Raw genomic sequence first — 14003 nt, 5'->3', positions numbered from 1 at the left:
TCACATGGCAGAATTACCCTAAACTGGGTCACTGACAGGTCAGTGATTATTTTCTGGTAAGATTTATGAAAATGACTGTTAGTACCAAGTTGACTATTTGAACCCATCATTATAATTTTAATTCTTTCATCATTAAGTTAAAAGAATGGATGCCAAAGCATCGATATCTAGCAAATGGGGTATTTTGGAATTTTCGTTCTTTTCGTTTGGGTGTCAATGGTATGTGTGAGAAGATGTCAGGGTGTGGTGTGTGTCATGTTGAGTGTGAGCTGTGACCCTGCGAGTGTTTCACACTCAGAGCAACACTCTCTGGTCATATGCACTTTCCTGTGTTACACTTAGAATTGACCACCGTCCTGTAGCTGTGCTGATGTCAACAGAACTAGTGTAACGTGCAACTAACAGCTATCCTTTTTGTAAGCTGTTTTTTCTTATAATCCATATTTGTGTTACTTGTAGCTAGGGGTTCAATGAATTAGTTTAACCGTCATGAACTGATGCATGTGTTTCAAAGTCTTGCCAATTTAAACATTCAAGTGATTTTAAACCATTTAAGTGCAAGAAGATGCAAAAGAGTTTGGTACCTGTTAGGGGTGTGCAATATGACGATTTTTGAAAATGTCTCCACGATCTGCTTTTGGAGAAATATTGTAGTCTCGTGCTACAGGCACATTCTATCAGCTCCAGTTCTGGCGCCTCAGTCTCAATATACTGTGCAACGCCACATACAGGTGCATCTCAATAAATTAGAATGTCGTGGAAAAGTTCATTTATTTCAATAATTCAACTCAAATTGTGAAACTTGTGTATTAAATAAATTCAGTGCACACAGACTGAAGTAGTTTAAGTCTTTGGTTCTTTTAATTGTGATGATTTTAGCTCACATTTAACAAAAACCCTAAAAATTCACTATCTCAACAAATTAGAATACTTCATAAGACCAATAAAAAAAAAAAAAAACATTTTTAGTGAATTGTTGGCCTTCTGGAAAGCATGTTCATTTACTGTATATGTACTCAATACTTGGTAGGGGCTCCTTTTACTTTAATTACTGCCTTAATTCGGCGTGGCATGAAGGTGATCAGTTTGTGGCACTGCTGAGGTGGTATGGAAGCCCAGGTTTCTTTGACAGTGGCCTTCAGCTCATCTGCATTTTTTGGTCTCTTGTTTCTCATTTTCCTCTTGACAATACCCCATAGATTCTCTCTGGGGTTCAGGTCTGGTGAGTTTGCTGGCCAGTCAAGCACACCAACACCATGGTCATTTAACCAACTTTTGGTGCTTTTGGCAGTGTGGGCAGGTGCCAAATCCTGCTGGAAAATGAAATCAGCATCTTTAAAAAACTGGTCAGCAGAAGGAAGCATGAAGTGCTCCAAAATTTATTGGTAAACGGGTGCAGTGACTTTGGTTTTCAAAAAACACAATGGACCAACTACAGCAGATGACATTGCACCCCAAATCATCACAGACTGTGGAAACTTAACACTGGACTTCAAGCAACTTGGGCTATGAGCTTCTCCACCCTTCCTCCAGACTCTAGGACCTTGGTTTCCAAATGAAATACAAAACTTGCTCTCATCTGAAAAGAGGACTTTGGACCACTGGGCAACAGTCCAGTTCTTCTTCTCCTTAGCCCAGGTAAGACGCCTCTGACGTTGTCTGTGGTTCAGGAGTGGCTTAACAAGAAGAATATGACAACTGTAGCCAAATTCCTTGACACGTCTGTGTGTGGTGGCTCTTGATGCCTTGACCCCAGCCTCAGTCCATTCCTTGTGAAGTTCACCCAAATTCTTGAATCGATTTTGCTTGACAATCCTCATAAGGCTGCGGTTCTCTCGGTTAGTTATGCATCTTTTTCTTCCACACTTTTTCCGTCCACTCAACTTTCTGTTAACATGCTTGTATACAGAACTCTGTGAACAGCCAGCTTCTTTGGCAATGAATGTTTGTGGCTTACCCTCCTTGTGAAGGGTGTCAATGATTGTCTTCTGGACAACTGTCAGATCAGCAGTCTTCCCCATGATTGTGTAGCCTAGTGAACCAAACTCAGAGACCATTCTGAAGGCTCAGGAAACCTTTGCAGGTGTTTTGAGTTGATTAGCTGATTGGCATGTCACCATATTCTAATTTGTTGAGATAGTGAATTGGGGTTTTGTTAAATGTGAGCCAAAATAATCACAATTAAAAGAACCAAAGACTTAAACTACTCCAGTCTGTGTGCACTGAATTTATTTAATACATGAGTTTCACAATTTGAGTTGAATTACTGAAATAAATGAACTTTTCCACGACATTCTAATTTATTGAGATGCACCTGTACATTCACATCAGTGTTAACTCAGCGGTAGTTACTCTCACGGGACATTGCACTTATTTCGTAATCACAAAAGTACATTATTTGCGCATGTTTTAAAGCATTGCCGGTTTAATGTTTCATTCACACTCTCGTCTGACGTGCGCTTTTTCTGAGCACATACACCCGAAGCGCGCAAACTAAAAAGCCTGTTAAACAGCACCTGATTACTGAACTGAGTTATCTTTTGCGCTAATACTGTCAAAACACACAAGGTTTGCATATAGATTCAGTTGGTTATGTCTAAAATGAAAGTAAACAGTTGAGAGAAAAACGGATGCGTGTCTGTATGTAAGATATACGTGCAGCTCTTAAAGGGACAGTACTGAACATGGAGTCACTATGGACCAGCAACTGTTTGGTTTTCCACGTTCTTCAAAATAGCATTTATTTTCAGCAGGAGAAAGAAACTCATTCAGGTTTAAAACTAATTTTGAGTGAGTAAATGTTGGTATAAAAATAAAACACTATGCCAGAATTGACAGACAGATGACAGAATTTTTATTATTTAATTTTAAAACAACAAAACGCAAAGAGAAAAAAATAACAATAATACAGTTGCTTTAATAGGAATCAATCTATAAAGTGTTTTATTTTTATATTTGTTCATTCAATTTCTTGAATGCTCCTGCTAAATACACCTATTGTACCTGAAAATAAAGCACTGTTTGTTTTATTTGTATATTATGTGTATTTGTAATGTGTATCTTTGTTAATAAGCCCACTTTGGCCTAAATATCCACCATTCTTTTTTATCCTTGAAAGGCTTTGTCTTTATAATAGAGAAATTATTTAGGCTGCACTGCTCAGACAAAATAGTAAAACCAACATGACAAAGAATCGTGATACAATCGTGAAATCGTGATATTTCAAAAAAATAAAAAAAATCGTGATATGATATTTTTGCCATATCGCCCACCCCTAGTACCGGTGCTGTTTTCTGTGTGCACGCACTCAAAGCGCACACGTTTCAGACAATGTGAGAACACAACATTCAGTTCTCTTTCACAATAATCTGTCAAAAATTAGCATGTGCTCATCATTGAAATGCTCGCACATCACTTCTTTTATACCAGTTATTGAATTGTTTTACAGAGTTCTACATTTATTCATTAAATTTCCTGTAAAATAAAAAAACACTCTCCAGTTTAGATCTGACAGGGATTTAGTATATATACGGGTGAGTGTTTATGCTACTTATTCGACCTAAATCTGATGAATCTGGTTTCATTACCCGAAGCAAAGGGGCTCGCTGCGGTTGATATGAAATGTTATTTGTGGTCTACATTTCACATCCTCTTTTAACACACACACACACATATATACATACTGACCTATATGATTTCATTTTAATATAGAATTGTTAGCGTTTAGTGAATGTCGAGTCTGAATCTCTGGCAGTGCAGGTTTTCTCTTGTGAAAGGTTCATTTCCGCTGTGCTTTGCAAACTGTAAAGGAAAGCATTTGGTTTTTAGCTAAAAGTCCAGCCCTTCTGTTAAGACTTTTCAAGTACACAGAGGTAGAATGAGAGAGAGCCTCTGTGATTGAAACATCTGAGTAATACGGGTATGATGAAGTGACTGGAAAGCATGGAGGGAGGTAAGAAAAACAGAAGTAAAAGTCCGTGGGAACTAGTGTTCACACAAGTCTCCAGGGCAGGCCACAGCCCCCTCTGGTAGGCCACAGTATATGCACACAGAACACAGCAGAAGCACAGTCACATCAACACTGCTGCTGCAGTGATAGATAATGCTAAAATTAACTAAATAAATTTCCAGATGCACATCTGTTGCTATGAGTAGACACTTACCGAATGACTGTTGTTTCATACATAATCTTAAAATTCTTTGGAAATGCAAAAGAGGTTGAAATTGTTATTTTATGACATAAGGGTCTAGAGGCCTACTGTGTTACAGTAATATTAAGGGCTGTTTTTAGACACTAACACCTTGACTGGTTTATACCTTTAACAGAATGGTGGCAAACAGTGATATTAGTAATGTAACACCAATGTTCAATAACAAATGCATTTTTACTCATAAGAAATTCTTCCACCAAGTAATATAGTTCATCAGTCTGACTATAGACTCTTAATGGTTACCAAGCAACATTGGCACAAAATATAGAATAGATCACAACAGGGACCACATACTTCTCTAGCATCCTTGGATTCAGAAGAATTTTTCCCATTTTCTCCATAAGGACTTAAATACTTCATTTAAGAGGCATATAATCCATAAATTAAAGAAATCATCTGTGAAATGAACATTACTAAAGGTTATAAGACTTTTATAAGATAATGAAGTACAGTACACTTTATTAAACCCATTAAACCTCCCAAGATGTGATTGAAGCCTTTACATAATGAAACTATTGACTTATAGTCTGATTTTAAGTATAAAATGCATTTTACTTAAATATTGTGACGGGAGGAGCCAACGACAGACACAGTGGGTGTGGCGTCAGGCCTCGGAGAGGCTTTTATTAAACAAAAGTACTAAAATAAAGTGTCCAGGGGAAGAAGTGTCCAACAAAATGGGGGGATCTGGTGTCCTCGTTGTGCTGCGGGGCTCGTGAAGGAGGGCAGTGTTCAGAAGGGGAAGGGTCCAGGGAAGGGGAAGTCCGGTTACGAGGGGCAGCGGCTCTTCCTCTTCTTCCTCGGCCTTTGGCGGGACTTGAACGGCCCGGCATCCTGGCCCGACGGCCGTAATACGGGTGCGGCTTTCTCCCGGACCGTGGGTTCTTCAGCTGACATCTCCGGTGGTGCGACGTCCCTCTACGCACCCTTCCTGGACCCACGAGGACACCAGCGTGCATGCACGGGGGAAGAGACCGGTCTCTCGAGGAGAGGCGCGCTCGGCATTTAACGGCGGCGGTGATGAGGCTTCATTCAGTCCAGCTGTGCCTCATCACACGCCGCCAGCCCACGTTGATCCCACGCCCCTCCTCTCATCCACCCACTCCAGTCGGGAGCCTGGTGAAGGGCGGCGAATAAGGGACGGGGTGGTGATGATGATGAGGGGGAGGGCCACCGATCCGTCACAATATATAGCAAAATATTAAAATCTACAAATAAATAAGGAGGTTGAGCGTGAAGGAAGACTTGATCCTAATTAAATCGTTTGCCATTTTAAGCATTTCCAATGCTACACAGGAACAGGAGGACACTGCTGAGCTCTCTTGGCATGGCTCTCTTGTTGGCAAAGGAAAACATCTGATTAATGGATTGGTTTTCAAAGTTTCTTCAAAGGATGATCTCTTTTCTATTATAAAAGGTTTATTGTTAAAAATCTGTTGAAAAACTGAATACATTTCTGTTTTTTACTTCAAGAAACTGCTGCATTCTATGAAGAAATGCCTTTTTTTGTAGAATTTAGCTTTTTTGTGTTTGTGTGTGTGTGTGTGTGTGTGTGTGTGTGTGTGTGTGCCTGGTATTCCCTACAATATGAGGAATGTCCCTATATAAGGATAGTAATACTAGTATTTTTTTTTTTTCTTGTGGGGACTTTTGTTTTGGTCTCCACAAGGAAACAAGCTTATAAATCATACAAAATGAAGCTTTTTGAAAATCTAAAATAGCAAGTTTTGTGAGAAGGCTAGGGTTAGGGTAAGGGGCTTGAAATTACAGTTTGTACAGTTTAAAAACCATTACGCCTATAGAATATCCCCATAAAACATGGAAACCAGTGTATGTGTGTTTGTGTGGAATCCTTATATCTGTTACACTATGTTTAGCCATAAGTGAATGTGATGTAATGACAGCCATTATAGCCTACTGTGCAGTCATCAGTGTTTCAATCCATTTTGTCTCTCTGTCCGCAGTATACAGAGGAGTTTGTGAGTGGGCTGCAGACTCAGTTGGAGCAGTCTCGTCTACAGGAGGCAGAACTACTCGGTGCTCTGAAAGAAATGCAGGACAAAGTGCTCGATCTGGAAAAGGTGTGTGTATGTGTATGTGTATGTGTATGAGTATTTGACTCTTCAGTAAAGATGTTCAAGTATGAAATGAAAGTTCTGCATCAATGGAGATGATTAGATCAGTGGTGATGTTACGGCTTGTGCACATACAAATGATAAGTGAAACGGTTTATTTTTAATTTTAGAAAACTATTTCCTGTCAAAGCTTTTACTATATGATCCTGAAGTGTAGTGCTTAATGGAATATTGTATGTGTTACAGAGGAACAGCTCTCTGCCTGATGAAATCAATGTAGCTCAGCTACAGGAGGAGCTGAAGCTGGTGAAACTGAGAGAGCAGGAGACTCTGCGCTCCTTCAGAGAGATGCAAGAGGCCGTTACTGATCTCAACCACTGCTGGCAGGTGCAGAATCTCTATACAAACCTACCTAATTGTTTTGGCATTCATAAAAAAAAAGTATGAATTTCTGGAAGGCAAAAATGCCTTCCAGAAATTCTGCAGCAAGATGCTTTGTTGGACCCTCTTATCTAATTATTTGCAAATCTTATTTTCTATCACAGAATCATACGTCTCGTGGAGGAGGAGGAGGAGGCCACTGGAAAGAATCTCCTAAAAAGAATGCAATGAATGAGCTACAGGACAAACTGATGAGTCTGAGACTGCGAGAGGCTCAGGGTCAGGCTGAACTCAAAGAGGTCAAACTTAAAAACCTGCAGCTCGAAAGCCAGGTTAGAACTACAGTGTCCGTTTTATTTATTCATTTTAGTTTTGGTTATTTTAGTACTTCAGTTTAAACCAAATTGAGAAATGTTGACTTGCTAACTAGCTGAAAATAAGTTTAAGGTCTTATTTTCTAGTTTTAGTTTTACTTAACAGGAATAACCCTGGCCTGTATATGGAATTCAGAATGTAACAATACACATAGCATATAGCAATATAGCAATGAAACCACAGTTCCCTTGTAACAAATTTGTGTGTACTCTAACTAATCATGCATGCATGTTTATTTGTACATAAAACTTGTATGTGAATATTTTAATGTAAAATCATGATGCATTAGTAGGTTTGCCCTTCTTGTATTTTTCAGAATTTTGGATAAAGTTTTGCTACCATACATACACACTTAAACTTTTCTCTCTTTTTCCAAAGAACCAGATCAACTGTAAACTTGTTGTCAGACATGAGCAAGAGAGCGCCAGCCTGCAGGAGAGACTGCAGAATGCTCTTTCTCACAACAAAACACTACAAAGCCAGCTCAACGAAATGAAGAGAAAGATGTCCGAGTCTGACTGCAAGGTGCAGTGCATTCACCATCATACAGTACAGGAAGAACAGATAACTGAATGTTCAGTGAGATAAACAGTAAATGGGATGTGTCATGTATCAATAACTATCACCTTACCAGTTTAAGCCAGAATTTTAATATCAGTGCATCACTTTTAAATAGACATTAACAGCTGAATTAGCGTTTATAGATTAATGCATGAATTAGAATTGAAATAGTCTTTTGCTGTCTTTCTTTCAGAGCAAAGAAGAGGTGATGGCGGTCCGTCTAAGAGAAGCTGACAGCATGGCCGCTATGGCTGAACTCCGGCAAAAGATAGCCGATCTAGAAATACAGGTGAGAAATATCATCCGTATCTGTTCACCAAGTTCAAAAAAGTTCTGTCAACCATTATGTCAGTGTAATTAAGTGTAAGAGTGTGTATGTATTGCCTGCAGAAAGAGGAAGGACTGATCCAAGGTCAGCTAAATCACTCAGACTCCAGACAGTATATAACTCAACTGAGAGAGCAGATCGCTGAACTCAAGAACGAGGTGAGGCTATCACATGGAAACACACACAAGTGCATGCATAGTGTGCTATCTGTCACAATCTTGGCACTTGCATCACAATCTGTGAACAGAAAAAAAAAATCCATAACGTTTGCAACCCACACTGTTTTCGGTAAAAAGATTCCCATGATCCCATGTTACTACACAAACCTGGTTTCTCCTCTTCTTAAAATGCCATTTATCCCAGTTAGTACGGCTTTTTTATGTATTTTATATAATCTAAATCTTTCCGTCTGCACTTTGTCACCGTTCTTATTAGTATGCTCTGAGCGGTTACCTGTGTAAACCTTTTTAAAGTGGTATTGTAGTGCTTTTCTTGGCATTTGGGACCTTCCCTAACCACAATAAAAACCACTCGAAAATCTTTTCCCCCATTCCCCCATGTGCCCTCACACACACAGACGGCTTTGATGGTTTGATACTGTGGTGCTTACCCACGCACCCAGTCACAACTCGATCTCACGCACTTCATGTGATGATCTTGCTCATTTGTAGAAAAACCTTTCGTGACAGGGGGTGTGAGAGTGTGTTGACATTCTCTTTCTCTTGTATTTATTTCCCTCCCTTTCACCTCTCTGTTCACGTATCACTCTGTCTCATTTTCATCCCTCTTTTCGTTTTGATTTTGTCATCACCACTCGCGTTTCCTCTCGTTCGATTTCTTTGCTTGTGTCAGTGTTTACATACAAATGTGAAGTGATTATGCTCCAGTTTCATGGTTACTGTAATCACTGAGTTGAGATGCATTGTGGGCGCTTTCAAAGGACGGATTTTACATCAGCGTTTTACATGTGCTCATATTCACCCACGAAATCAGGTCGCCATATGTTCGGTAGTGCCAAAGATTGTGCATAATTTTTGATCTAAATAAAAGAGGCTCCTAATGTAATATAAAACAAGATGATGGTGAATTTAGAGGATTTGTTTATTCATTTTGTACTTCAACAGTATAAAATAACTGATGTTTTAAATAACTTTTTTTAGTTAAATATTTTATATGGGGTAAATGTCTGTTTCAATGTTGTTGTGTGTATATATGTAGCTCATAATATTCTAATATTATGAGATACTGATTTTTGACTTTCATGAGCTGTAAGCTCTAATCATCAAAATTAAAAGAAATAAACATTTGAAATATATCAGTCTGTGTGTAATGAATGAATATAATATACAAGTTTCACTTTTTGAATGGAATTAGTGAAATAAATCAACTTTTTTGATGATATTCTAATTATATGACCAGCACCTGTATATATATATATATATATATATATATATGTGTGTATATATTCAGTTACATATAATGCAAAAAATATACAATTATTTTATTTATTTTTTTTTTTTTTGCCATATTATTGAACAAACACAAGTCACTAGCCTACAGTTCACAACCATCCATTTCCATCCAGAAGCAGATTTAAAGGCCGTCCACACAGAAAGTGTTCTTTTAGTTTATTTATTCATCTTTGTACATGTGTAAATGGACATTCTTTGGGCACTTTTGCACATCTTGCAGTTTTTCAGTATTTCAGCACTGAATGTGCTTTTCATTAAGATTTGTGAATGTTTCATTAACAGTACTTTTAAAAATCTCGGTGATGTCCTAATTCGGAAGTGCTGTGCACTGACTTTTGCTCTGTGGTTTTGGCTGAAACGAGATCAACCAGACAGAGGAAGTGAGAGGTGGAGCTTGTGTAGATGATTGTCTCAGGACGCTTTTCCATTGGTTAACCACAGCCCCTCCCACTCCCACACTTGCAAATTGCTAAAGCACTTATTGGGAAACCCATGACGTTTCAGATCTGAGATTTTAGCATAATACCTGTTTTAGGCTCTCACGAATGTTAGGACACACACACACACACACACACACACACACACACACACACACGCACACGCAAACACACTCACTTATGCTCACTGACTCAGAAGGGAAGATCTGAAATGAGAGCAAAAAATTGTGGTCCATTTCTGTCACGCAAGAAAATCCAGTGTCTACATGATTCACACACATTCATAGTCGCAAAACATATTCACCAGTGCACATGCAGATTTTAACATACAAATGGTACCGCAAATTTAAAATGTCAAAAACAGCCTTGTAAATAGTCTTGAAGATGGGTATGGAGCCAAATCAAAATAAATTAATGTAGATAGTTGTAGGTAAATAAAATAGGTAAATAAATTAAACCACTAAATTAAAATTTTTTGAATTGAAAATCTTGCATTCTTACTGTAACATGACTTTTTTAGTGCAAACTTTGATCAGATAATTGAGTTAATTAAAACTGATTTTGAATACACTTTTTCTACTAACTTTTTTTTTTATTTGCAGCCCAGATATACAAGTAACACCAAAGTCTCAGTAAAAACACCTCTTAATCAATTTAATCGCAACCACAGCGTATTTAACTCAGAAATAAGATTGACAAACTGATCTTGTCCACAGTGCATGCTTATACATTGATTTAACCTCTGATATTCAGTGATTAAATTCTACATCAGCACATATTAATAGTCACCACTTGTTGCTATGGAAACGTACCAACTTGTTGCTGCCAGTTTAGTAGAATTACTATGACAATTCAAGTGGAAAAAAAGGACGGTTAAGCAGGGTAAATGTATGAAGTATGCCTTTAATGTTAGTGTTTATATTCTACAGAAAACTAAAGGAATGTGATGCTTAGAAAATCAGGGCTGTTCCTGGTTCTGGAATCAACTCTGGAATTCCTTACTGTTGTTTTTCTATTCTTTTTTTATTATTATTATTATTATTTCTTTATAGATCAGAAGAACGTGTTCACCTTATCTCACTGTGACTACATGATATGAAAGCTTACTTCCTTTTAAACTTCCTTAGTATTCAGTTATTATTGTCCGCATCTATTATCTCTTCATGTAGTCCAGAATGATGTTTATAAGCTTCCAATGTGGACAACTGAACCAGACAACAAGACAGTTTTACCCTTTAATCTAAATAATGACATTTATAAGACTAGTTTATTCTTTTTATATACTTCATACATCCAGAACAAATCTGTGTTTGTGCATCAATGTCTCTATTTTATGTTTTAGGTGCAAAACGTCGTTGTAGGAAAATTATCCAAGATGTTGGCTAATAATGTTTTATATAACATGCAGGATCACAGATTTAAAGAGTGACAAAAAAAAATTAGCAATATGTGTTCAGACATTGAATGTTTCAGCGTGATATACCATGACACATAAAAATGGCTGCAGTCATTTTTTTTTAATCAATGCAGAAATAATTCAGACAATCACTAGTAGTGAGCAACCAAGAGGCAAATTAATGATTAGCTCTATGGAACTGAAAAGTCTGTTAATAAGGAACTCTTTAATGGAATCAGTTCCAGAGGTCCTCTTTAATTCTTTTTGGAATTGAATCCCATCCCTACAGAAAATAAATCCCAAATTTATGTTATGAACATTTTCAGATTTAACCTTTTTATCAGGTCAAAAATGAGTCAGTGTTTTGTAATACATTTTTGCCAATTTTGTTGTTTTTATATAAATTTTTAAAGGAATGGTTCACCCAGAAATGAAAATGTGCTATTAATTTACTCACTCTCAGGCCATCCAGGATGTAAGTGACTTTATTTCTTCAGTAGAACAGTAAAGGAGCTTTTTAGCTGAAATAGTGGTCCTTGGTGATTCATAAAATGCAAGTCAGCAGCTACACACATTTGAGGGGAAAAAAGCATATCAAGGAACACAAAATTAATAACTGTGGCTCTTATCGAGAAATTGAGGTCTTATGAAGCAAAACGATCAGTCTGCGCAAGAAACTGAACATTATTTACAATATTATTACCTGTAATGCATAGCCTTAGGGAAACAGTCTGAGTAATGTCCGGTTCGTGAATGAATCATTCTTTTGAATTGGTTCTTTTTGGTGAACTAGTTGAACCAGTTCACCAAATCAGACTCAACCGTCTGAAACAGTTCGTGGCTCAAGCAGCACAGATCTACAATCAAAACTCACTTTCAGACATGCCTGACAGTCACTCCAACTTGAAATGAGCCAGTATGGTCCTATAATGCTGGTTTTGCCAACTCATTCAGCACTCCAGTTCCTCCAAAAGTACACTAAACTGAGGAAACACTTCCGACTCGGACCAAAGACCAATGAGCCAGTGATATGTACATTAACCGAGCACTTAAATAAAGGGGTGAGATGAAAGTTTTTAGAGTTTTTATTTGTTTGTGTAAAAAGGTGAGCTGATAAAGACAAGTTTATTCGCTTTATATGCTTTAGACATCCACATTTCACAAATTTATTGGGTGACATCATTACATGATTACATAAACTAGTGAACTGAACCAGTTCATTGAAACAAACTGAAGGAACCAGTTCACGGAAAAAAATTGTATTACCCTTTTGCCCGAGGCTATGTTGTAAATAATTGCTTGCGCAGGCCGGTTGTTTCGCTTCATAAGACCTCAATGTATCGTCAGGAGCCACGGGTATTAATTTTGTGTTGCCTGATATGCTTTTTTTTTTTTTATTCTCAAAGACATTCAGCTGCTGACTTGCATTTTATGAATCACCAAGGAGCACTTTTTCAGCTAAAAATCTTAACGTCTTAACTGTTCTACTAAAGAAAAAAGTTACCTACATCTTGAATGGCCTCGAGGTAAAAAGCAAATTTTCAATTTTGGGTCAACCATCTTTTTAAAATCTTGTTGTAGGCCCCTGCAGAACATTTTTTTATGGCTTTCATAGTGTATAGGGTACAACAGGGCTAAAGGCCCACCTTAAGAAAAAATGTGCTATTCACTGCGCCAAAAATGTTTAATAGCAGAAAAAATATATACGTTTGTATTGAACATTAATGAAGCAACAGATTTTGTGTTAAAATAAATAATTCAAGTTATTTTGTTTAAAAATCTTATAAATGTATGAGGTAGCAAGGGGGCACACGATATTGATACAAATACTTCAGCTAAAATAATGTTGTTGTTTTTTAAATAATGTCGAAGTTAATACTTGTTCAAAATAATCACTTCAGCAAAGTTTGTACTATTTTCTGCTTATTTTGAAAAATAAAAGATTTTTTGTTCAATAAATATACTGTCATTAAAATGTTAATATAAATAATATATTTTAAAATACAGAAACAAAATAATTGTAATAAGTAAAGATTCTGAAAGCATTGAAGGAGATCCAATAATAATTTAATATATATTTACAGTTGTAAAAATAAATGATATTTTATTATATGATATGATTAATATCATCTTTTTAAATATGATGGTTTCATTATAAACATGGTGATTATCTCTAAGATGGACACCCAACATAATATATGATATTTACCATCTGAATCTAACCATGTCATGTCAACAAATGGAAAAATCAGCAATCTATTAATTATCATGTTAATTACTGTGCCTTTTAGCCCCAACAGCGGGGGCGCTTTTTGCCCCAAATACCATACTTTTACATATTCTTTCGTTATTTAAAAACTGTTGCTTTAATTATCTTAAACAAAAGTTCTTTGCCTCAAAATATATGCATTAATTTTAGCGATTTGCTACTTAAATCTACAATATTTTATAAATCATCAAATATTAGATCAAGTAAGCACAGAATCAACTTTGCGCTGCTGCGCACGATCACATCAAGGATCAGACAAATTTACACGTGCATCTTGAAAAGCGAATATTTTGGAAAGTGCTATGCCATGTTTTTTGTGCCATCTAGTGGTTTAGATGAAAATAATATCAAAGGCGCCTTTAGTCCCGCTGTACCCTACTGTTTTTTGAATGCTTACCAGCTATACTGACAAGGTCAATCAGCTGCTCTAACTACATTAACTACATTTTGCATACGCTGGTCCTTCTACTAGGCAGTCACTGATCCAGCATTAGTAAA

General features: G+C 37.0%; 1 protein-coding gene across 7 annotated transcripts in view; it reads left to right on the top strand.

Moving 5' to 3' along the window:
* Nucleotides 1-14003, top strand: part of evi5l (ecotropic viral integration site 5 like) — a 45997-nt gene that overhangs the window by 22316 nt on the left and 9678 nt on the right. For all 7 annotated transcript variants that reach the window (XR_009270796.1, XR_009270795.1, XM_058773547.1 and 4 more), the window contains 6 exons: nucleotides 6176-6292; nucleotides 6533-6673; nucleotides 6832-6999; nucleotides 7421-7567; nucleotides 7797-7892; nucleotides 7994-8089. Coding sequence is in view for 5 of the 7 variants with exons in the window: in XM_058773547.1 (XP_058629530.1) it covers nucleotides 6176-6292; nucleotides 6533-6673; nucleotides 6832-6999; nucleotides 7421-7567; nucleotides 7797-7892; nucleotides 7994-8089 (765 nt within the window). In the remaining 2 variants the exon portion in view is untranslated. The remainder of the gene's footprint in view (nucleotides 1-6175; nucleotides 6293-6532; nucleotides 6674-6831; nucleotides 7000-7420; nucleotides 7568-7796; nucleotides 7893-7993; nucleotides 8090-14003) is intronic.

This window comes from Onychostoma macrolepis, chromosome 01, assembly GCF_012432095.1.
Source record: "Onychostoma macrolepis isolate SWU-2019 chromosome 01, ASM1243209v1, whole genome shotgun sequence".
In the NCBI taxonomy this organism is placed as follows: domain Eukaryota; kingdom Metazoa; phylum Chordata; class Actinopteri; order Cypriniformes; family Cyprinidae; genus Onychostoma; species Onychostoma macrolepis.
The sequence above is the reverse complement of the archived record's forward strand: the minus strand, read 5'-3'. Positions and strand labels throughout refer to the sequence as shown.